The sequence below is a fragment of the Anoplophora glabripennis genome, unplaced genomic scaffold (assembly GCF_000390285.2).
Source record: "Anoplophora glabripennis isolate ALB-LARVAE unplaced genomic scaffold, Agla_2.0 scaffold223, whole genome shotgun sequence".
Lineage (NCBI taxonomy): Eukaryota > Metazoa > Arthropoda > Insecta > Coleoptera > Cerambycidae > Anoplophora > Anoplophora glabripennis.
Window position 1 is genome coordinate 460,355 of NW_019416365.1, and position 22,627 is coordinate 482,981.

At 31.9% G+C, this 22,627-nt stretch overlaps 1 protein-coding gene across 2 annotated transcripts in view; it reads right to left on the minus strand.

Annotated features, from left to right (window-relative positions):
* LOC108906961 (capon-like protein) overlaps nucleotides 1-22,627 on the minus strand; it is a 150,542-nt gene that overhangs the window by 28,927 nt on the left and 98,988 nt on the right. For both annotated transcript variants that reach the window (XM_018710420.2, XM_018710419.2), the window contains one exon: nucleotides 11,702-11,856. In XM_018710420.2, the coding sequence (XP_018565936.1) occupies nucleotides 11,702-11,856 (155 nt within the window). The remainder of the gene's footprint in view (nucleotides 1-11,701; nucleotides 11,857-22,627) is intronic.

Below are 22,627 nucleotides of genomic sequence, written 5' to 3' on the forward strand. Positions count from 1 at the left end.
TTTTATTATACGGATGTTTCTATACAAAATGGATCACATTGTATAATTAAGTAGCTTTAAGTTGCGTTAAATGTTTTTTTTAAGTTTATTTTTCTCAACAAATTTTGAAATTTTTGTGGTATGCATTTATGATATGTATGAATATGTCACAAAGTAGTAATTCAAAAATCTATGTAATGCAACTAAAACATAAAAAATCAAACCGGAAGGTGAACAAATGAACAATAATTATCGACAAATTTATGATGTGATCATTTTCTGCAAATAAAAAATTAACTTTTTTTCTAAAAACAAACATTTTTCCGACCACTTTTTCCATTGATGGACAATTGTTTTTCTGATTGCATATTCTGATTCCAAAGGACTTTACATGTATCTACACTACTTCGTGCTATTTCGTAATAAAAATAAAAGTACAGATCACTACAAAGCTAGTTTTATAATTGTAAAATTCCAAATATCATTGTCCAATTTCTGTGAGTTTCCTTGTAGGGTACCTATTTTTAGTACGTTAATTTTCAGTACATATTATAATTTCTCACCTAGATAAAATCGTATTAGCTATTTTAACTCTAAACGATTTTTATTTCAAGATTTATTGGTAGTTATAGAAATTCATTTTAAAAAAAGTTTATTTCTAAAGTGAATAAAGTAGTCGTAGATTAATTAATCACAGTAAATATTTGAAATGCTGTTAATATTACCACATCTATTTGGCAAATAACATTTTAATTTGTAATTAGTTCATAAATCATGTACCCAGTGAATTTTTTATCAATTCAAGAAGGTGACAAGATGGAGAACACCAAATTTGATTCTTAATATAATTTTTGTATCTTTTACTTGTTATTGTTATTATTTACTTTAATAAATTTTATTTTATATTATCAATGCAATGGTCAAATACACAATATTCGGAAAAAAAATAAGCCGCTAGAATTTAAAAAAGATGATTTTTCCTATGGATATGGGCCTATTGTCTTTAGTTTTGAATGTATGGGTGGTGAAGATTTTAAAAATAAAATTTTAGACCTAATTTTTTCAAAATATAATGCGTTGCAATGAAATTTTTTAGAAATAATTAACTATGACATTTTTCAGCAATATTTTTTAACTTACTTGAATTATTATTTTCAAAACGACTTCCTAAGAAATTCGTTGTTTGATAGAAGAGAACTTTCATATTATTATTGTCTAATAAAACTGCGTTTTTCTCTTCTATTATGCATCGAACGAAAAAATACTAAGAGATGTTTTTATTTTCAGGGTGAATATGGTGCCGGTGACCTTTTTCAACATGATGTGAACCCCACTTGACTTCTTAGTACAAATCTGTGGAATCATTTACTTCCATATTTTAAATTATTTTAGAAACACTAGCATTTACAGTATCTTTTTATGTAATCTGAAGCTTCTTAGAATCCCATTTCAGTAGATCTGTACCATGAATGTGTTAGAAGATGTTACAATAAGCCTTAAGGCTACGATGCCGGTCCTCTCAAGCTTCTAAAAAATGTATACATCCTAAAGTCTTGCTGGGAAAACACGAGCTACCTCTATAAGACATTCGAAAACTAATAACAGTGACGTCTTAAACATCTTAGTCGTACTAAATTACAATGTAATACATTCTCTTAAGATATGACTAAAATTTGATATTGAAAAAAAGGCAACAGACCGATGGTTCATAGAAAAATATGGTTTAATTTTTTTATGTTCAGCCCTATTCCAAAACCAAACTATATTTTTCCCTACACTTCTTCTACTCTTTTACAATGCCATTTTGAATTAATCGAATATCTCTTTTCCTTTCCGAGAAATCGTGACTTGAAATTGATTAGTTTGGCGTACTCATCGATATTCATAAATTGAGTAACATCAGATGAAGACTCAAAAAAAAGGTGAATCAAATTGCAAACACCTTCATTACTACTAGTTTATTAGGTTTTCGAAGTCGCTGATAACGAATCTGAAGTTACAACATTTTATCAAAACAGAAAATACTATGACGAAGCAGCAATGATGGTTGAAGAAAATTATTTAAAAAAAAATAAGAAATCTATACCAGGAAGTAAAAGGGAAAAAAGGATATCAACAAAAACAGAGATAAACGAGTTAGACTGATTGCGGGAGAAAAAAAAAATGGCAGATGGAAGAATATTGCGGTTGAGCTTCTAAACGGACATTGATTATTTGATTAAAAACTATGGAAAATAGAAGCAAGAAAAAGAACATGAAATATAGTTTATGAAGCAAATCAACAAACCAAGGAAGAGAGTATACGACAAATAATAGATTAAAATAGAATTGCTGGAATCAGTGCAACAATGTTTAAGTACGGAAGAGCAAAGCTTGAAAAATACATGGGTGACAAAGGTGATTATAGAAATATAGAAGAGTGAACACTGAACAGTTACCAAAAGAATGGACGGGAGAAATTTTATGTCCCATTTATAAGGAGATAAAAGCAGATGCTAGAATTAAAAGCAATACATTTGAATGTGACTTACAAAATACTATTGTATCATACATTAAAACACAAATTTACAGAAAACACGGATGGCATTATAGGAGAGTGGCTTTAGATGAGGAAGAAGTACAATAGATCAGACCAAGAATAAGAATTAAAATTAATCTCAACACTACAGTTTATGGAAACCATGCTATGGATTTCTTATTCTTATTTCTTAATCTTTCGTAAGAAGATAGCGTCGTATATTCAATTAAGGAAGATATGACGTTCACATTGATAGACGATCAGGATGCTCGATTAACGTATCTCATACTTGGAGTAGCAAATGGTTCCAGTGATGAAAAAACGCGCTTTTACTATTGATACGCTTCCCATTAGTTTTAATTCACACTTCATGTTCTCTACTGCAGATAATTTAGATGGATTACCGTAAAATCGCTGCGATGTGGGTTTAACAAGTGTTAAGCGATCGCTATCAAAATGAAGCTTGCGAATTTCTTGATTGAATCACAGAAGTTGTAACGTGGGTGCCACATTTTACTCCTGAGTATAAATTACAATTAATGAAATAGATTTGTAAAAATAAAGAAATTCAAGCAGAGACTAATCTAGCCAAAAACATACTGATGTTTTTATAATCTCAGGTCAAGCACAACATAAGCATTTTAAGTGGAAGACTTTGAGTGGAAAGTGGTTTGAAATTAAAATTAATTGTAAACAAGCAAGTTAATTTTAGATTAAATAAGAAAACTACTAGACTTTGGATTCCATCGAACAAATAACAGCTTTATTAAGAACCACTTTCAGGATCAACAACAAAGTATTGACATGGAATTTTGTAATTTGCAATTCCATGACTATCAAACTAGAATTGAAAATAAAGAACAAATGTGGCAAAAAAATTAAAACAAAAATTATTCTGTAGCAGTTCTGTAACAATTTTTCTATATTTATTAAATCGGATATATTTTTTGTAAAACCCATTGAATTAATATTACATTTTATAGTTAAAGTTTAATTTGATTGTGTTTAATCTTAATTATCCCTTTCATTTATAAATGACAGACAGTTTTAGCAAATCGGTTTGTATTTGCTATTTAAAATATTCAGTCCAAACATAAATTAGCATCGGGTTCATCAGGCATTAAGCTCAAACATCTTTACGCCGAAATGTCATTGACCAGAGGAATATACATATTTTACAACGGATGTCTGGTTCATTTCAATGATTACATTTCTCGTAATACAAAATAAATATTACACTCGGGATTCTCACATGCATACACAATAGATAATTATATTTTATTTTGTTATTCAATCTCAATTGGTATTATCTGTAATTTTGCCATTAATAATAATTGCTGCATAAGTCTCGTCATTAATAATTAAAAGCACATTAGATTAATTAATAAATACTAATTCTGATAAAATTCTTGCAAATGTGTTTTTAATGTAGGCATATCTTAACATGGGTAGAATTTAATGAATTCCTTATTATTCAAATCGTCTGATTAATTAAATTTAAATCTATTTATGTACATGCTTTAAAGTTTTTAATGTTTATTCTTAAGCCTTAATAAAAATTATAATCTTTTTTAGGTAAGCTGTTCTATACCTAAGAAAATTTTGAATGATTATAAAAGAGTCGCATTTAGAGCGAGATGCGTACAATTACGGAAAATACACTACTGGGAAAAATTAAAGGAACAAAACATTGTATGAACTTTTTAGTGATTTTCGAAAGGCTGTTGTCGTAGAAGGCAAAATGTACCTATGTTTCGAAGCCAGCTATCAAAACGCTCGAAACCCATATTTTTCATACGAATATGTATATCTGAGGCAGACTACAACAACACTCCTAAGCAGCTCTGCAAGCCGTAAAAAAATGTTAGACGAACTTTCCAAAATTCACGGATGTTTCGAAATTCTGCTCGAAGATCCCCAGACGCTATAAACAGTCTTCTATTATGCAAAAAGCCGTTCAACACAACGTCTGAAGACACCCAGACACTGCCGCGCCATCCAAATATCATTGCAAAAATCACCGATCTTTCCGATAAATTCACTGACCTTTCCAAATTTCTACCATCGAGCCACCAGGACGACATTGAACAGGCGTAGCAACCCCCGAGTCATCGGACGATGGCAACGTCCTATGCCAAAGCCTCCCTGAGATCGCCAACCAGAGACGAGGAAAATAAAAAATTTCACCCCACTTTTGAAATTTTCAAGAGGATGGATCGACACCAATAACCGTATCCCGCAAGACCTACGGAATTAAAGCTGTTTAGTTTCAGATAACCAACTACTACCGAGCGACCAAACCAGGCGAAGATGCAAACGTCGCGAGCCAAAATGAGGTGTCACAAATAAACGATATATATGTTAGATGCTAATTATTAAAAAGGGATGTCATCCATTGCGTCGCTATTACTGAGTTAGCAAGAACCCTTTTTGGAAATGCGCGAGCAGTCGAGGTCAGCCGATGGAGTGCGGTCCGCGGGGACAATGAGCACGAGAGTTAGTCACGGGAGTCAGTCACGGGAGTCACCAGAGTCCCGACATAGCAAATAAACAAGAGACAATTCGGTCGTTTGAGGGAATAAACCGATTATTGAAATTATGTGTTTTACCCCCATGGTTGCTAACATATATTTACCTTATTTTTGAGTTATTATTTTTCTTCAAAAAATACCTAAATCTCGAGCTCTAATGCTCTCAGCTCCACGCTGAACTAAACTTCCTAAAAGCTTCAGTGCCTCCACGGAGTCCGTACCCAGTGAATAAATCATAGTGAACTAAAGACAGTGATTGTCAGATACTAGGATATCAGACCTGAACCAAGTACATACAAGGTGTCACAAAAGCCCAAACTACCTTTCCAAGTGTCCTAAATTGGAAATTAAACTTAGTGAAGTGCTCCAACGGCCGTTTAGGTCGCAACACATCCAACAAATAGATCGTGGAATTTGCACCTGAGTTCGAACTCAGAACGATGGCGAAGAATCGGAGATCCCACTTTCCCTCGATGATGGCTGCAGAGCGTACATCAAGACGGAGAGGAACGAAATGCCAGGGAACTCTCCAACCCCCGAGCAGGCGTCCAAAGCACTGGCACGGGAGGTGAAGAGAGACCCCTGGACATTACGATCCTTCCCGTCCCATCATACGGGTCTACGACCCGTTGATGATGCTCAGGGAGGAGTCTGGTAGGTCTCAACAGCCGGGACCGACCCAGGATGAGACACATCCGCGTCGTGGCGCTCAACGTTGGACCACCACCGAGGATAGGCAACCGACTATAGCCCAACCAGGTGACCAACTGGGGGTCTTAATCCTGGAAGAGACCAATGCCATTCCGCGACATGGCGCCCAACGTGGGGCTATGTTGCTGAACGAAACTGAGACTAGAGAAAATCCGCAACAGTGTATCTCAGTGAAAAATGGTCGTATCGAGATTCAAGATTTTTAGACAAAAAATTATTTTGAGATACGGTTGTCACACAACAACTTGCCAATTTACAGGGTTACTGTGGATACATTGAGCTGTAAAAATTTCTTTCAGTCTTTCCATAAATATTTGTAAAACATCGGTAGATTTTCTAAAAAGTGTAAAGTCATTTTTTGCACTTTTTTCATATTGATGTCAAGTATGAAAAAAACTTTTTTCTTCGAAGGTACTTGTAGAGAACTTATTCAAGTTTTCAAAACTGCCTTGTGCAAAAATTTCTTGCAGAGATATCGTCTAAAGTCTTATTTTTCATTCAACCGTCAATATTTCGGCAACCAATAGTCATACGAAGACCTTCCAAAAATCAGATTGAAGCTGAATAAATAAGCTAACTAACTGACTGAGTTTGAACAAATTCCATGGATAATCCCAAAAAAAAATTGAAAATGCATTTCTTTTGATTGCTCGATAACCGTAGCTCAAAATAATTTTTTGTCAAAAGTTCTTGAAACTAGAGACTTAAAGCTTCAAAATTCTCTCGATAATCTCGATAAGACCATTTTCACCGAGATACAACCCTTCGCAAATCACTAAAAAAATTGGAGAAAATTTTTTGTTCCCTAGTTACAGTAGTGAAGTTACTGATTTTCATAATTGATCCTCAAATAAAAAAAAATCAATAAGTGAAGAACTGGAATCAAATTTGTTAGAATACATGAAAATAAGAAAATGTGGAAAATACCTTGCAATCTGATATCTATGCCATCACTAAATTAAGTATCCAATGTCAGAAATCGTTGTGTAGCTACTCTAAAACTAAAAGATAATGTTCCAAAACGTTAATTTTTTACTTGTTAAACAATTGTGTGCTCAAAGACCATTGTAAAATAGAAGTAGACTTCGAGGGGGACGAACAGAAGTATTGAAAATCTGTAGCATAGTGGAATCACGATGGAAGAGAAACTACTGTTCTAATAAGCATTTAGCGTATGCAGGAAAGACTTCAGAATCTAACAAGCAAGCTGAATATTTGATCTGATCAAGAATCAAATGTAGGTAAATAAAGAAAATTAGTTCTACTATACCATAAGATTATGTTACCAAATGTTATGAAACCAATGCTGAGATGGCAATGGCAGGACATTCAGGTAACTCTAAGATAGCAGAAACTTGTATCGATTGTATTGATGATACTACTAGTAATGCAACTTTAGAACGTGCTTCTGAAGTTCTTTTGAGTTCACAAAACTTCAAGATTTCTTTTGCCGGAGAGAATGCCGTGATTAATGAATTATGAAGTAACTATCTATTTATTTATAAATACCTATTCTCATAATTGTAACTGTTAGTTACCAATGTCACATGTATTGAAATTTTGCTAATAAAAGCCTAGCTAGGAGGTCTATTACAGTAGTTTAGTGACCTACATTTCTAAATAGAAACTATTTGGAACAGATCAGCTCGGAATGAAATGACAACGTCAGTCAGCAAAGGTGGCTACATTTCGCGGAATTCAATATTTCGATGAGTTTTCTCGCAGCTAATCTCGTCACCTATTCAAGTTGGAAGTTGCTGTAAATCTGTCGCTAGTGTTTTTCGCGCTTCTACTGGTAGTCCAGTCATTATAGACATGAAACAACCTATTTCGGGACAAAAATACTATTAGAAGTTTCTCTGCGGAAACGTGTTATGAACAAAATATCAAAAAATCTACTCGAGGTTAGTTGGGAAACTTTGTTTAAACAATGGTCAAAGTTATGGAAGAGTGGTGTTTTGACTCACGTGAAAAAACTATTATTCATAGTGAAAAAAAGTTTATACAAAATAGGTAGGTATTAAATAAGCCTATAAAATGAGACGAGTCCGATTAAATTCCGATAGTTTGTTTATGCGCAAGAGCTAAAAAATGGTCGAAAATGGCCGTTTTTTTCAATTGCCAATAATTAATGCAATTTTTATCGCAGACACTTGTAATTCAGGATTTTTTAGGCTTTTCACACCCTTAATAAGAGGTAAAAATTTCAACCCGAAAGCTTCAATGGTTTGGCGTTGGCGGAATTTGTTATCTAAGAAGATGCTATTTCCAATTCATTTTTCCCAAGCTCAAAGGCGTTGGATAGTTACGATCATGAGTTATTTTTGTACCTAAATAGTTATATTAACATATGCATTTAATGAGAATTTAATTTTTCAAATTTAATTTGTTTAAAAATGACTGAAAAAATGTTAATATTTATTAAATCGTTAAGATAAGTAATTATTATAAAATGAATTAGTAACCTCTATAGTTTAGTTAATACTATTCTTCTTCAAATTTTTAAAAGAAAATCGTTGTTCTAAGTTAATCAGAAGCTGAGATTTTTTTTTATTTAATCGCAGTGACCTTAATTATTAATATTAACAGCCGAAATTTGGCGAGAGTATACATTAAGAGCTATATTTTCATGCCCTACATTAACATTAAGATGAATTCAACTATTTAATTGCAAAAAAAAAGACAGCGGCGATGCGTTCTATTACTCGTTCTAGCGAACGCGTGTGGAGAGCGAGACGGAGCATGCGCGATACGCGCCTTGTAGCGCACAGGAAAATGATCGAGCGGCTTCAAATCGATGGAGCTGGAAAAATTAGTCATATCGGTTAATAATGAACCTATCGAGATGATTCTTTTTTTAATTTATTGTAGTGCGAAATTTCATGAGCATTGAAGCTATGGTATTAACATAATTTCAACCCGAGATTTAATTTTTTATTTAGCCTCACTCTTCCCACTCGTTCGCTAGACCGAGTCATGGAACGCATCGCCGCTATCTTCTTTTTTGCAATTAAATAGTTGAATTCAACTTTATTGTTAATGTAGGATATGAAAATATAGCTCTTAATGTATACTCTCTCCAAATTCCGCCTCTTAATAATTAAGGACATTGCGATTAAATAAAAAAATAATTGTCTCAGCTTCTAATCAATTTAGAACAACGATTTTTTAAATTCGAAGAAAAATAGCACTAACTAAACTATAGGCGTTAGTATTTCGTTTTATAATACCTATCTTAATAATTTAATAAATATTAACATTTTTTCAGTCATTTTTGAACAAATTAAATTTGAAAAATTAAATTCTCAGTAAATGCATATGTCAATACAACTATTCAGGTACAAAAACAACTACTGATCGAAACTCTACAACGCCTTTGAGCTTGGGAAAAATCAATTGAAAATAGCATCTTCTTAGATAACAAATTCCGCCAACGCCAAACTAATGAAGCTTTCGGGCTGAAATTTGTACCACTTATTAAGGGTGTAAAAAGCCTAAAAAATCCTGAATTATAAGTGTCTGCGATGAAAATTGCATTAATTATTAACAATTGAAGAAAACGACCATTTCCGATCATTTTTGAGCTCTTGCGCATAAACAAATTATCGGAATTTAATCGGACTCGTCTCATTTTATAGGCTTATTTTTTTTTCTGAACAATATTCTGCAAAAAAACTGCTAATAGTGTTTTTTTCCCGAAAAAAAGCTATAAGCCTATGGGGGAAGTTGTATGGACAAGTAACAACCGGATACACGTATTCTGATAAAAATAAGTGAATCCAAAAACTGTTGTCGAGAGCGATGTTGTCTGTATCCAGTCATTATTGCCTTATCTGAACGTAGTCAAGAAAACTCACTAGTGAGTAAACTAATATAAATTGGTGTTATTTATTTAGTTTTTGACGCAAACAGAGAATTGAAAGAAATACAAAGTTTATGTTTATGCAGCACCTGCTATTCATACATAAATATTTACTAAATGAGGCGTAATAGGCAATATGCCATACTTCCAAAGTCGGCGGCACGCGGCAGTCGGTAGGAGCAGACGGCTACATTACTTTTTGTAGCGAATAAAATGAATAAATAAAAAGGAAAAAACCGTCAATTTTATTCACTAAAACAAACAACGTGGCCCTAAGGGCTGGGACGTTACTTCACGCGTTTACCAAGGCTTTACTACACGAAACTAGAAAAGAACTTGTTACAATCTTAACTAACTTATATATGTCTATCAAATCCTCGCTTGATGGGTAAAGTGGAACTCCAGCATACTTACACCATGGAATGTTTTTCTATAAACAATTGCCATTTGTCAAAAAACACTCTCTAAAGCATAGGTACAATATTCTTAGTGCATGCACTTATAGCTTGACCAAATTCATCTAATCCGTGAATTTTAGATGCGCAGTGGCAACGTTACCAGATTAAACACTGAAACAATATTTCGCTACCAAAAATGATACTTTCTCTTTGACATTCGTAGAAAAATTGTGCAATGAATTTTTCGACACATTTACACCAGAATGGAATACTTGGTACAAAAAAAAATGAAACAGACTTAATGACATTAGAGTCTGTGCTCCGCTTGGCTATTGAACAAATTATTATAAACCTTCATAATGATGATAATTCGACTGGTGAAGACAACACTTTTAATTCTGATACTAACGACAGCGAAAGTGAAGAAAAAACCTGTAAAGAGTTAACAAAATAGACAACAATAGTGTAACATAAGAAATAAGAGAGAGCCAACATAGAATAAAATAAGAACAAAGTAGGTAGTTTCCACCCCTTAGACGGGTACGGGCAAAGCAATTGAGGGGTGTTCTGCTCAGTGCTCCATCATGTCCCTATTGCATTTTGCATTTTCAAGGGCTTGTAAGTTAGAAGCTTTCATGACGCAGATCTATGTTCGGAAGGGCATAGAAGTAGAAGGGACGTGGAAGGAATACCAACCCCTTCAGGGGAATCCTTAGCAATACTAAATGAGAGCATGAGGGTTGCAAAGTGCCCATACATACTCCTTTTCGTAATGCTATCGATATTCATAACTTTATCTCTATTTAAGGGATGTTTTTGCTCTACACAAACATTTAAGGGAATTTTTTTGACATACATAAGAATATCATGATCAATTATCCAGATCACGACATTTTTTTGTGGGGCTGTGTAATCTAGTTTGGTGGTACAAGTTTATAATATAAAACCTTGATTAAATAACTATATTTACCAGACATAAGGAAAATTTTTGCACAGAAGGAATATTAAGGTCTCTTCTTTTTGTCGCTCTTACTACGGACGTTCTTTTTGACTCTCCGAGACAAGATGAGTTTGATTAAGCTGTACTTTGTGTTACTTATAATAACCTCAGAGGTTTCTCTTAGATAATCAAGAAGTCTTAATCAACAAAGGGCAACATCAGTAGCTTTGATTTACGAGATACAGCGTATCGAAATTTGAGAAAGTATCAATTATTTAGATAATATAAACAATTTGATGGAATTTGTGTTAAGGATTTAACTAATAAAAGGCAAAAATATCACTAATGTGATTTACAAATTTGCAGCTATTTAACAAAAATACACACATTGTACCTGCACATCTGAAGTCAGAAATAAAGTTCTACTCGGTGTAATACTTCAATTGAAATATATTTTTTGTGAATGGAGTAGTTTTAGAGTTACTTTACGGTACTTGACTGAGCTGTGTAATAAATATATTTTCAACAAAAAACAATATTCATTTTTTTAAATTAAGTGTACCATATTTTAAGTTCTTAGTGAGCGTCTGTGCTATTCTTAAAATTCATACTTAAATTTCATCAACAAATTATAATCAGTTGGAATATTTCCTTTGAATAAATGTTATTTAACCATGAAATATTCCAGAGATAGGGAGAGTATTAGTAGAGCCTTGATTTGAAGGATTATTTTAAATTTATGTTTTAATGAAATGTACTTACTAAAGAGGATTTCTGGGGATTTGAGATAGGCGGCGGGGCCAGTATATCAATTTGAGGAGGCGGCCTTATATTTCTGTTGCTATCTGAATAGGAATCCTTTATACTGTTATCGTCTGCCGGTAAGGACATCTTATCGCTAGCACCTTCTGATATATCTGAAATAGCGAAATCTCTTTTATTATACATATAAGTTGAATGAAAGAGGAAAGAAAGTATTAATACTGAAAATAGGATTGTTTAAATTAGCTTTCGTCAACATATTAAAAAAATTGTATTGCAATGAAACAATATCAAAAAATAATTTTTTTTCGAATTTGATATTGCTGGTAACAAACTAAACCTACGAAATAAAAACTCCTTATTTGCCTTATCACCCTTATTGGCGCAGAAAATTGACTATAACTTTTTTGTAGATTTCCATTAAATTAAACATCAGTTTAGAGATCATTAAAAAGTATTATAAAAGGGTCCTTTGGTTTTACGGAAAAACAACCTTTCTGGAACATGCTGAATATTATCTTTGACATATATACCCATTAGAAAACAAAGAACCACATATTTCCAATTCATCAAACATTTAAAATATTCACCAGTTCTTGTACTTTCAGACATCTTCCTAGGTGCTGCTACAGTCCGTAAAATATTTGTTGATAGAAAATTATCGGACTGTAAGAATTTACCACGGTAGGAGCGTACCTTGAAATTTTCCGCCGTTTTTCTACCTCGGGTGTCGAATGCGGTTAAATCCAAGAAAGTGACGCAGGGGTCTTCTTGGAATTCTATCTCAACAAATATCGTACGGATTATACTTAATGTGATTTTTCTTACTGTGGACAATATTTTTCAAATCAAATTATATTTTATTAGAAACTAAAGGGTAAAGTTTTTCTTTAAAGAAAGTCAACTTTCTCTACTTTACTATGTAATAACAAAGCATAGGCATCTATAAACTCTTTGGTCATAGGCAACTATGAAATCTCGGAAACCCTAGTAGTCATTTCTACTTAAAACTTATATATTAATCCATGTTTTCACAATTTTTCTAGCGTTTACGGTATCGAAGTGCTTAACATTAAAAAAAATACAATTTTATGTTTTTTTTTAATAATTCAGGAAAATGAAGAAATAGCTCAATTTTCAAAATAGCATTCTGTATCTCTAAAAATAAAAAAGTAGAAAAGTAGGTCACCCTGTAAACTTGCATTTAATACTGTCATAACTCTAGTAAATGGCTAGAATAGGGATTAAATTATAAAGAAAACATGTTTTAGCGTTTAGGTACTGGAATTTGTTATTTATTTTTCAGTTTTGAAAAATAAAAACACGGAAAACTTGATTGTAAAAAGTTAGTCCCTATATTGTACTGGACCATATGCTACAAAAAAATACAATTACAATAATTCAAATCATTTATCATATACAGGCTGTTACAAATTCGTTACAGATTTCGGAAACGGTCATGATTAGTTTTCGAAATATTTGAAAAAAACTGAAGTTTTGGAAATCTGTTTTTGTTTCATTTCAGCCTTGTTTGAGGTGATATTGAAAAACGAGAACACTTTCTCATAGCAACTTTTCGCCCTCTATGGAATCGCAGAATCAATTTTTATATGTAACGTTTCATCTCCAGAACCATCATCAACTTTATTTTTTTAAATACGACCCTGCATTTTTTGCAAACCTTCATGACCCCCAATACTGTACTGGCTCAACCAGATTCAGACGTTTTGTCTCGAAAAATTAATCTTCAATGTATTCGTTCCGAATTTATTTATTTTTTTTTAGATTTGTATGTTTCTTGAATTATCATACACTCCAAGTGTCGTTAGACCCTGTAAAATCCACCTAGTTATTTAAACTATTACCATCATACGTTACAATAAAACATTATTGAAGTAGAATTAATCCCGTGCTCATAGTTACTTCTAGGCTTCTCGAGTGCTCAAAATTCAAAAAAATTTCGATCTAATTTTTTTCAGGATATTCATACAAATACATCTGATATACTTTTTCACAATTGCGGTTATAAATATAATAAATTCCGATCATATTATGCTTATCTTCATTTTTAACATTTGCCAAAATGAAAACGTTTTTGAACATTTACTGTAAATATTCATTTGGAGTTTTAATTGTTCATATGCATTTTAAGAATTAATTTTTCATCATGAAATTAAAATTGTAATATCGTTTTAATTTTGACGCAACAACAGAGAATTATGTATGATCAGGTGATGGAGATTGAAACAACTCTAATTATGTTTTATTGTAACGTGTAATGGTAATAGTTCAAATAACTAGGTGGATTCTAACGACACTTAGAGTGTGCGATAATTCAATAAACGTAGAAACCTAAAAAAAATATTAGAGAAGTTTGGAACTAATACATTGAAGATGAAATTTTCGAGACAAGAGTCTGAATTAGGTTCGCAGTACAATATTGGGGGTTACAAACGCTTGCAAAAAATGTAATAAAATTTCCAGGGTCGTATTTAAAAAAAATTAAGTTGATGATGGTCGTGGATAGACGAAACTTTACATATAAAAATTGATTATGCGATTTGTTAGAAGGCAAAAAGTTGCCATGAAACAGCCTGTATACTTTCATTTAATACGAAAAGATGTATTAATTTTATTATAGTGATATTAATAATATTCTTATTTAATATAATTTGATGAATATACTTCTAAATTCGTATTGTGCAAATTTTCAAGAATTGAGAAAATTCAAGAAGTAAAATTGGCACACTAACACTTATCAAGAAACAGACAAACAATGTATTTGCAGAACTAAAGAGAAGTAAAACATATTTTCATTATGGTCCTTCCATCACTGAAAGAGATGTAACATAAATGAGTTTTGATTGTCCAAGTTGCATAAAATTAAAAATTTGGAGTCAATCTTATTGGCCAAAAAAAAAAAAAAAAATCTTCATTTTACAATACCTTCTTTATTCATACTAAAGAATGAAAACCAAATTTTAATTTCAATCGAAACACTTGTATCAAAAGTTGAGTAAAGAGAAAGTAAAAACAATTTAAACCACCATTATCGTCATAAACGCAGGTCACTTTGCTAAATATCTTCTCCACCATCTACATCTCAATCAAGAATTTCTACATCTTCTCATAATTTCGCAGTGATTTCATAAATAAGGAGCTTTAAACCACTTTCAGTTATGAACATGAACGAATATTAAATATCCAAATACATTTCAATAATTATTTGTAATGGTAGGTATATGTTTCAAACTTTCAAAAGTAAAGTAAGTTAACTGACCTTTCCTTATTTTTGAGTTTTTACTTAAAATTCTTTAGACATCTTTAAAAAGTTAAGGGAACTCTATAGCAAATAGGCAACCAGCAATACATTTTTATAGATTTATTATTATTTTATAAATAATATTATTTATTATTTATTAATTTACCGCTTTTGAACAAGCAGATTACAAATTTCTTTATACCAAAAAGTTATTTAAGTTTCAGACTAAGTCCACTTTATACCAAATCTGCGTTAAAGTGGGGGAAAATCTGTTATTTGTGCATTAAGAAAAACTGTGTAATTAAATCTATAAAAATGTATTGCTGGTTGCCTATTTGCTATAGAGCCCTCTTAAGTAAAGGTATTTTGTTACACCTGTATCTTTTACGTTTCTGTTATATTGTGTTAATCTGCTGTAGGTCTGTGACGTATAGAAACTCGTGGTATGGTTAAGATAAAATTTTCTTCAAAACAAATTATAATAACTGATTTTGTTTGAAAAATAAATGGAAGTAGTACATACGATATATAAGATCAAGTATATTATTTAGCACCAGAGAAAGTATGTATCAAATATTTTATCATATTTGGACTTCAGTTTTTCTCAAAATCTCTTCTTTTCTTTCCTCTATTTATCTCTGTTGCTTTTGCAACTTTAACTTGTTTAGATAAAATTTATATGTGTAATTAATATGGTTATAACTTTTTTCAGGATCCCTAGATAATTTGTATAAAATTTGTAAACATTTATTAAAGTATTTAGCAACATTTTAATAATAATGTGGTAGCAAAACTAGAATATGTAGAAATGTTCATTAAATAAGTATCTATGAAATTTTAACAGTAATTATTTAACACGTTTGCATTCATCTTTTAATAAAACAGAAGAGGAATATATTTCACAAAATTATAGTTAAATTAAATACATTTCAAACACATTTCTTAATAACTTGTGGCACAAATTGTAGTTGGTCGTATTTTCTGTACTATGTATATTTATAGTAAACAGTGTAAATTTTAAATAATATATTATTTTCGGAATAACTTTGATTTTTGCAAGTTTCATTATTCAAACCCTGTTATCTGCCTTCCTTCCCCTTAATATCATAATATGCCATAACAGAGGCCTAAGTACTTTGTGTAATTGAACAATCTTCTAAGCAACGTTCATTTACTTCTCGCCAGACGTAATATGCCCATAATCCTTCCCTAAATGGGTCGGTCCTAGTCCATTTAATATGACAGCTAGTCATTTTGCTGTTAAATTAGTTTTATGTACTACCCGTTCCGAAAGCTTTGGTCCATTACCTCAAAAGCTTTTTGTAAGGGAACCGAGGAGTGGAAAAAAATTGGTATCATTAATCAGCTAACAGAAATCCATATGGAAACTATTCTTGAAAACGGTAACGTTACTAAAAATAAATTGATAAATGTTGTAGATGGAAACTCCTCCAGTACAATAAGCAGAAAACCACAGAGTCGTTATCTTATGTTCCAGAAATTAAATCTGATATTATTTTTTATAGCAAAAGCCGTTCAATTATAGAGGGTGTCCCGAAATAAACGCAAGATTTCATATGGGGAAAAAAGATTTTATTAATTAAAAAGTTGGCGAAGTTTTTACAGGTTCTTTAAGGATAGGCATTGTCATTAAATATGAAAGAGGATATTGGACAGATGTCTTCTGCGACTCATTTGGCATACTCGAAGAAAATCTTGTATATCACTTTCGCATACCTGCTGCTTTTCGTTGATTACTCTCCTAATTTCTGCCTTTAATTCAAGAATGGTATTCATTTGAGCAGAATTAACTTTCGACTACAGGAAAGACTCGCATGGTGTAAGATCGCATGATCTTGGTGGACAAGTCACTTCACTGTAATAGTACAGTCATTGAAGCTTTTCACCTCCGAATTCTTTGAAACTGAACCGATCGACTTGAAATTTGGCATATAGTTAGAGAAAAGGACAATGAACAGTGACATAGCTTCCACCCTGTTGGGGGTTGACACCCCTTCTCGGGGGTGGAAATTTTTTTTCAAAAATAACGCTGGAAATAGATAGAGAATCAAATTTTGAGCAAAAAATATTCGAACAATTTTCTCGAGAAATCAATAGTTTTTTATTCACGATTGGAAACTTGGAATTTTTAGTGAAAAAAAAAAACAATTTTTCAAAGTATTTTTTGCGAATAACTCAAAAACTACGCACTTTATTAAAAAAAAGTGTAATGAACAAAAGTAGCTTATAAATAAAGAAAATTGTTTTTTAAAAAATATTGTATGTCCTATACAAAGCGAAATATGGTTAGTGGAAGGGGACTTGTTTTGGGGGGACTACTCGAATCGATGTATTCAACGTCAAATAACGGAAAAATGATTAATTTTACGTGTATAACGCTCCAGGAGTTTTATGTAGTACTGAAAAGACCTTCAAAATGAGCACTTATATGACTTCATTTTTTAATTTGTTCATTAAAAACAAAGACAATCATTTTTCCCTATAAATGATTATAATAATACATGCCCGTGCAGAGAAATGCAAGGAAATTCGATGAAAAATAAGACCAGTTAAAAATAATCTAAAAACCTTCTTTGTTTTGTATGAATAAACTACTATATTATTGTACTTGAAGGGTCTAGTTCGCTTTGTTCTTTTAAATACATATAAACTTTACTTATTATAGGTAAAAAAAGAACTTTTCTAATATTAATAACAGCTTCAAGAGTGCGGAAAAGGAAAAAAGAACATGGTATTTACATATTTATATCGTTTATCAAAGAGGCCACTTCTTTTTTTTCTACAATCTTAATTTAACTCTTGTACCCACTCTAAAAGTTATTTACAGTTTCAGTCATGTCACAATATTACTGAATTGATCTCTATTTTTGTTAATACCACTGGCGGTGTTTCATAATACATGTGATTTTCGCTAATATTGATTATAGCTTTACATATAATATAAAATTTCAATTTCAATTCACTTTTTATATAAATTGGGAATTTCACCCTGCATATTTTTCTATTATACTATAAAAGGGTCTTGTTAATTAAAATCATTTATTGTTCAGTAATGTAGAAACAACACATTTTAAATTACATCTAGTTATAAAATCAACTACTTTGAACTTTTCAAATGCAACAAAAGAAAAAGTGGGACCTCTAAAAATGTAAAAGTACAATAATAGGAAACTTATATTCAATACTAATCTTAAGTTGAAAGTATTCATTGATAATTCCAATAATGAGTTATATTTTTTAAATACCTATAATTATTTAATAATATACAACAATAAACTAATAGTCCACGGGCCCACGTACAAAGAAAAAAATGATTACCAGCAAGCTGTAACTTTGCGTGCAGCTTCAGTTTGATGGGTCTCCCAAGATTTGACTATGAGGAAAATTCAACAGTGGTAAGTTTTCCCGTGATTTTCAGGAAAACATGTCAATCTGGCATAAACATGGAATGTTATGACCAGCACTTTTTTTTAAGTTTAAATGGGATATATTTTTTTTAAACCCCCCAAAAAATTTGTCCGACAAAAATGTTGGTATTTTGAGTTTGTCCCCCACCCCAAATATGTCGATTTGGTGACATTATGGTTGGTGACAACCAGCAAGCTGATTTTTCTGGGAGGGTTTGGTAATAAGATTTGAAATGAAAGTATCTTATTGTCCGACAAAATTCTTGAGAAGTTTTTGCAGTCCGACGCCCTGAAGATGTCGACTTAACGACAACATGGTTGGTGATAACCAGCTGTCGGACAAAAGCGTCATTATTTAAAAAAATGCAATATTAATCTGAGAATTTAATTGTCCGACAAAATTATCGTTTTTTTTTGCTTGTCCGACAAAATTAAACTATAAAATTTTGCGGTTTCAATACTTACGCATGATGTAGAAGAAAAAATTATATTTAATAAAAAAAAATATGAATATGAAAAAATTTTGTTTAAATTTCTCAAATTTCAAAAAAATATGAATAATTTAAATTTATTTTTTTTATACAATTACAAAAAAATTGTGTAAAGGATGATCCCGAGCTAATAGGTCAAAATTCATGGGTAGATTATCGAAACAAAAATATTGCAATTTAGCCGAACTTACCTTAGTCCAAATGTTGATAGTTAAAGAGATACAGGGTGTTAAATGCAAAATATTATTTTAGTTTTTTTTTCATTTATTCCTTAACAAATGCAAATATCCTCACAAAATTTTGAGGTTTGGAGTTCTTTAAGTAGAGGAATTAAAATGTGTTCACATTTTCGCTAAAGTTCATAGATGGCGCTAGCTGCAGTAGATTGAATGTGTTAAAAACATAATTTTTTTATACTTTAAGGTGTCTCATCTTTGGTATCAAATTCTTATTTTCCAACTTTTTTTACACAGAAAAACTACATATAAAACTAGCTATCTCGCACCGTTTTCGAGATATTTGGCTTGGAAACTTCCAATGCTGTTGAATTAAATTACAATGAAGTACCTACTTATTATTATTAATTTAGCGGTAAAGTTTCTTAAGTTTGGACGAAAATCAAATAATTGACATATCCACTTGTCTTATTGCTGTCATTTGTATGCTACTGTCCATTAAGTATTATTCGTACCTAAAATTACATCTTAATTTAAATTGTATGTACATAAATGTGAGATGGAATGCCGAGACTTCCATTTTTGGGGTTACATGAAATCAGTGTGGAGAAACTATAAACACCTGTTAAGAACTTTGGCAGCAGGTTTTAAATGCTGCAAAGTCATTTCACATTAAGGATTTATACTTTACAACAAGACAATCTTTTAATAAACGCGTTGATAAATGTATAATAATATTTTTAAAATTGGTTTAAAATTGGTTTAATTTTAATTAAAAAAATCACAAGCAAAAATTTATTCATTCATTGTACAGTTACCTACCATTTTTTATAAAATAAAATGTACATATAAGTTTTTTGAACAAAGAAATCATTTTGATGAAGATTAATTAAATTAGTTACCTAGACATAATTATTTATGAATTTCAATATCTGTTGCTCCTGTTAACAAGATATATTCTTTATTTTTTCATTAAAAAATTAATTATTTTATAGCGGAATGAACATTAGGTACCACAAATATAGTTATTTTCCCCATTTTTAAGGCAAATTTTCCAATCTTTTTGGCGGACAAGTATATTATTGTGTTATACATTTCAATTATTAGAGAAAAAAAATCAAAACCAGATTGCTGGTTATCACCATGTTGTCGTTAAGTCGACATCTTCGGGGCGTCGGACTGCAAAAACATCTCAAGAATTTTGTCGGACAATAAGATACTTTCATTTTAAATCTTATTACCAAACCCTCCCAGAAGCCAGCTTGCTGGTTGAAACCAACCATAATGTCACCAAATCGACATATTTAGAGTGGGGGACAAACTCAAAATACCAACATTTTTGTCGGACAAATTTTTTGGGGGGTTTAAAAAAATATATCTTTCATTTAAACTTAAAAAAAGTGCTGGTCATAACATTCCATGTTTATGCCAGATTGACATGTTTTCCTGAAAATCACGGAAAAACTACACTGTTATTTTCCTCGTAGTCAAATCTTGGGAGACTCGTCAAACTTAAGCTGCACGCAAAATTACAGCTTGCTGGCAATAATTTTTTTCTTTGTACGTTGTACCATGTTTTTCTCTATCTTTGTTTAACTTAAAAAATTTTAAAAGTGATTTGATACGTTTCAAAACAAATTTAAATGCTCCTACTTAGAAATGTTGTAAAAATAAGTAATAAGAAGTAACTCACAAAATCCCAGAGTGAACATTTTGACGTCATTATACATATACCTAGTAAAAGTCAACCATTAATAAAAATAGGCTACACTATTTCGAAAGATCAGTTCGACGGCATTGAGTGCGTTTTTACACTCAATAACTATTTTTAGAAGGAGGTGTAAACTGCTTTAATTTAAGACACGATTCCATTTCATTTCCCATATTGTATGCGGGGATACGAGGTCTGTGCAGAAAATAACCGAATTTTATTTTTTTAAACTTCATTATTAATTTTATACATTATTGGCCCTTGTCTCCTTCAAAGGACACACACACACTTTTCCCAACGCCGTTTCCATTTCGCGAAACAGTCCTGGATAGCCTTCACTTAGCCTTTAAAGTCTGTGACAAATTTGGTTTTGATGTCATCAATAGTCGGAAAACAGCGTTCTTTCAGCACTGATTTTAATTTTGCAAATAAGGAAAAATCACAAGGAGCTAGGTCTGGCAAGTAAGGAAGGTGAGGGAGGACATTAATTTGATTCTTAGCACAAACGAATTCAATGCTGTGTGCGGGCGCATTGTCATGGTGCAAGAACTATGAGTTGTCTCGCCACAACTCTTTTCTCTTTTTGCGGATTTTTTCACGTAACCGTTGTAAAACGCCTCTTTCACGTTCTGGCAAAAATGCTCAATTCCATTAAAGTTGCAAAAAACAATTAATATCACTTTGACATTGGATCAAGACTAACATGCTTTCTTGGGGCGTACAGTGCACAAAATCTAATAACTTTTGATAGGCATTAAATGAAAACAAGAGTGATAGATCATTAGAAAGGTTGAGTAATTACCAATCACTGAAAAATATGGGCGAAGTGTAAAAATGAAAATTTGACCTTGAATTTGAAGGTCAAACTTACGATTTTTGGTAAAAAAATTATATTTGCTGCTCGCACTCTTCTCTAGATTTTTTCCCCATAAACTAGCAAATGCATTTTGTTGATTTTTCAATAAGGAATCCAATCCAGGAGTACAGTATTTTTATAAGAAAATATATTTACAACAAAAATCATATGTTTTAATCATCGTCATCGTGTGAGTCGCTGAGTGCGAGCAGCAAAAATATTTTTTTCCAAGAATCGTAAGTTTGACGTTCAAATTCAAGGTCAAATTTTCATTTTTACACTTCGCCCATATTGGTAATTACTCAACCTTTCCAATGACCTATCATTCTTGTCTTCATTTAATGCCTATCAAAAGTTATTAGATTTTGTTCCTCGACTTATCGATTTAGTATACTGTGGGGCGTGGAGATCCTTTGCCAATCCATTGTGATGATTGAACTTTTGTCTCAACTCCTAGCCGTAAACCCAGCTTTCGTCTCCCGTTATGATCCTTGGAATACATGTTTCATCGTTATGGGATGTCGTCAAACGTCCACACGATTTGCTTTCTGTGGTTCGTAAAGAGGAACAAATTTTGCTGCAACTCGATGCATGCTCATTGCTCAATTCTTCAGTCAAAATTTCATGGCATGACCCAATTGAGGTGCTAACCTCTTCTGTAGTGTCTTTGACAATCAATCGGCGATTTACACGCACCATATCTTTAACTTTTTTAACGGGGGAGTCATCAGTTGAAATCGAAGACCCTCTTGGTCGGGGATAATCTTCAATTCAAACTTTTAAATCGTGAAAACCATTTGTAACATTGCGTACAACCCAGAGCATCATCTCCGTAACTTTGTTTCAAAAGTTGAAACGTCCCCGTGAAAGGTTTCCCCAGTTTCACGGAAAATTTTACGTTGCATCGTTGTTCCACAAAATCGCGCATTTCAAAAATCGTCTTAACACGTTGTCAAATAACAATATCACGAAAACTAAATGAAATACCAACAATCCATGAAC